Source organism: Atta colombica, unplaced genomic scaffold (assembly GCF_001594045.1).
Source record: "Atta colombica isolate Treedump-2 unplaced genomic scaffold, Acol1.0 scaffold34, whole genome shotgun sequence".
Classification (NCBI taxonomy): domain Eukaryota; kingdom Metazoa; phylum Arthropoda; class Insecta; order Hymenoptera; family Formicidae; genus Atta; species Atta colombica.
This window is the reverse complement of record NW_017259448.1, coordinates 690,944-694,153: the sequence shown is the minus strand read 5'-3', so window position 1 is coordinate 694,153 and position 3,210 is coordinate 690,944. Positions and strand designations below refer to the sequence as shown.

Genomic DNA, 3,210 nt, shown 5'->3' with positions numbered 1-3,210 from the left:
ATATATATATATTTACTTGCATTAATGATTAACATTATATAGCATTATGATAACATATTATATTCGTAAATAAAGAAATTTTCGCATGTATTTACAAATCTTTAACTCTAGTTTTCTGAGAATGTATTCAGATATATACACTATATACATGTATATATAAGGAATTTTCAAACTGTTAAACAGCATAGATTCCGCGTTTGAGTTAATTATCCTACATAATTACGTAGAAGAGAGAATTCCAATTTACAAGGTTGAAATTGGGCATCGCGCACCGATTTGAATCAGTTCTGAATGTAATGCACGTAATAGGCTATTGCCAATCCCGATTCTAATTCGAAAATGATGCTACCTCGCGATATCAATTCTGCTTATTACAAACACGTGTTGTTCACAGTAATGCGAGTTTCGACACTGACTTCGCTGCTGTTAATTGGAAACAGAACTGTAAATAGATTTAAGTGATTGCTCAGAATTAAACTGTCATTTCTGACGATTTAATATATCTTAAATATTCTACCTTCCATTTTTTTCTTAAAAGTTTTTTAATATCTTATTTTTATCTTACACTCGAACTTTTGCGCAATAAGCTCTTAACAGCAATTAAAATTTAATATTACGCGTCCAATTCAAGATTAAGATAAAACACGGATTGAGAGCTCTTAAATTATATCTATAAAAAAGTTCTAAAAAATGTACATAAAGTCTCTTTGAGTTTTTTTTTCTTAAAGCGCATCGAAACATTAAATAATTCTTTTCAAAGAAAATATTTACCACCTACGCCAGCTCCAAAAGCAACACCTACAGCGCAAAGAGAATTGTTGGCAGTGGCTGCAACCTCTCCGGCACACCTGGTGCCGTGTCGATTGCTATCTACGAGATCGTACCTCGGCATGGGATCTTCATCGTGACTGTTGACGTCGTAACTAGCCTGAGGATCCTACAACAGAAACCGAGAATGGCATTAATTAAAATTCACACGTTTCATGAATTCTGTTCACCGCTTTCTCATTGTGAGGAACGAAGATTTGTGTACACAAACAACTAGAATATTCATTGAATAAAAATATAACACGTGCACATCTAGATAATTGCAGAACAAGTAAGAGACATTTAGTATATCGTGAAACAATGTGCAAGAGAAGTTTTAACAAAGATTTTAATGAAAAATTATGTACGTTAAAAATTGTTGTAAGCGAAAAAAATTTCTGTTTTTTTTTTAATGTAGAGAAATCTATCGAATAAATAATATTTGTAAGAGATTTATAATTAGACGTTATTGTCGTTAGAACAACAAACTATTATGTTTTAATCCTTGATCCTAACGCATATCCGGATATCTTCTTAATACCTTTTCATTAATGCATTATCTGCTTAATGAGAAATACATGCGACAGGATATAAGCTCGCATAATCAGAGCAACGCTCTAAGGCGCACCATCGCAGTGTGCGCCTGTTGGTTGATTAATACGATTCACTTTCTACTACGTGCGCAGATGCCTTATTCAATGTAACCATCCGTGAATCAATAGCTATTTGGTATACGTATACATGGGCTGGATAACCCCCTTCCAATTCGCGTTCAAGAGCTGATACTCCCAGTGCATCCGTGATATGCCTTCAGCCGCCATATTCTGTTGTATGTTCTGTTAGAACTTTGCCTCGCTTTTTTTTTTCGTATGTCGCAAACGTATTTACGCATTGAATATTCGCTCATCGAGTAACATTAAGTAGATATTAAGCCCTTGATTTTACTTTATTCGCGTAAATTTAATCAAATAGAAAGCTACTTCACAAGATTACCAGAACTGTCACAAGAAATTACAAAACGCAATTTATTTGAACATGACTGCTTTTCCAGTTCGTAATATTTTAAATGCAAGTTAAATGCAGAACTTTTTAATATAAAAAAAATTTTAATATACAAATGTGTTTGCTTTATAATCACGCTAGGAAACATTTTTTTTTAAATTCGGTTGATAAATTTAAAAAAACAAAAAGTAGTAAAATACCCAAATATACTCACGTAATTTTTAAAAAGATCTGGATGATCTTTCTCTAATCCATCGTCAAGAATTGTGACGACGACGCCATTTCCTGTAATTCCCTCAGCCCAAGCACCTTGTACATTCATGTCTAACCCCTTTCCTCTATTCTGAAAAAAAAATTATTCAATATTTTCGATATACTACTTCCGGTCGTGAGTCTTCATTTACGATGGAAAAGATCTTTTCTAACTCGATATCGATTGAACTCACTTTTTAGTTTCTTTAATTTTTCTTTGTTTCGTTTATTTATTTAATTTATACTGTATTTATTAATTGCTTTTTCAAAAAAGTTTCATAAAACGCTATTGCATCTTTTATATTTATCGATAATATTGAAGGTACACAATTATTGTTAAATTAAATGTAAATTTGCAAAAAAGTTTGTAATATATTTATATAAATTATTTATTACATTTTCTATTTAAATATTATATTTTTGTCTTTGTTACTTTAACTGTATAAAATCATATGTGTTTATTTATCGGTGCAACGTAATAACAGAATACTGTGTGCGACAAGATTATTTATTGATTGCACCGATAAATAAACATTATTTGCTGTTGATTAAAATTGCTTACCAAATACCACATCTGAGGCCACCTCTCATCATTTAGCATGGTTAGTATATTGGACGGACGTTTGATTATAAGATCCCTTTTAGTACGCGATTTTGCCCGCTGTTGCTCCGCTCGACGTACTCTGAAGTCATTCATTAGCCTTTGGTGCATTTCGAGATGTGGTTCCGTCGACCTCTTCGCCACGGATCGATGCTCCATGTGGAACCAATCATCATTTATCTGTAACAATGTTAAGTTCCATATGAGTATCGTAAAATGTCACCGTGTTTTCGTTATTTCAAGTCCGTTAGAGAAAACGACTGACTTAGGCATCATTGATGTTCAATTAGAAGTTAACAATCGTGAACATTACAAGCAGCGATCGTTCTTCCGCTGTTTTACCGTATCTCTTAATCGCGTGTAATTTCAATGATGGAGAAAAACGAGTGCAGGTTAATGTACTTCTAAATAGATAACAATTTTGAGTTACTGGAGCGATATAACATCCGCTGCTTGTATGTATTACGAACTCATTAAATGAATGTGGAAAGAAAAACCAATTGTGTGTGTAAGCATATATAAATATTGTAATATATATATATATATAT

General features: G+C 32.5%; 1 protein-coding gene across 2 annotated transcripts in view; it reads right to left on the bottom strand.

Moving 5' to 3' along the window:
• LOC108690640 (furin-like protease 1) overlaps positions 1-3,210 on the bottom strand; it is a 249,496-nt gene that overhangs the window by 36,313 nt on the left and 209,973 nt on the right. For both annotated transcript variants that reach the window (XM_018198031.1, XM_018198032.1), the window contains exons 2-4: positions 2,624-2,842; positions 2,024-2,152; positions 772-937 (exon numbers count right to left, since the gene is read on the bottom strand). In XM_018198031.1, the coding sequence (XP_018053520.1) occupies positions 772-937; positions 2,024-2,152; positions 2,624-2,842 (514 nt within the window). The remainder of the gene's footprint in view (positions 1-771; positions 938-2,023; positions 2,153-2,623; positions 2,843-3,210) is intronic.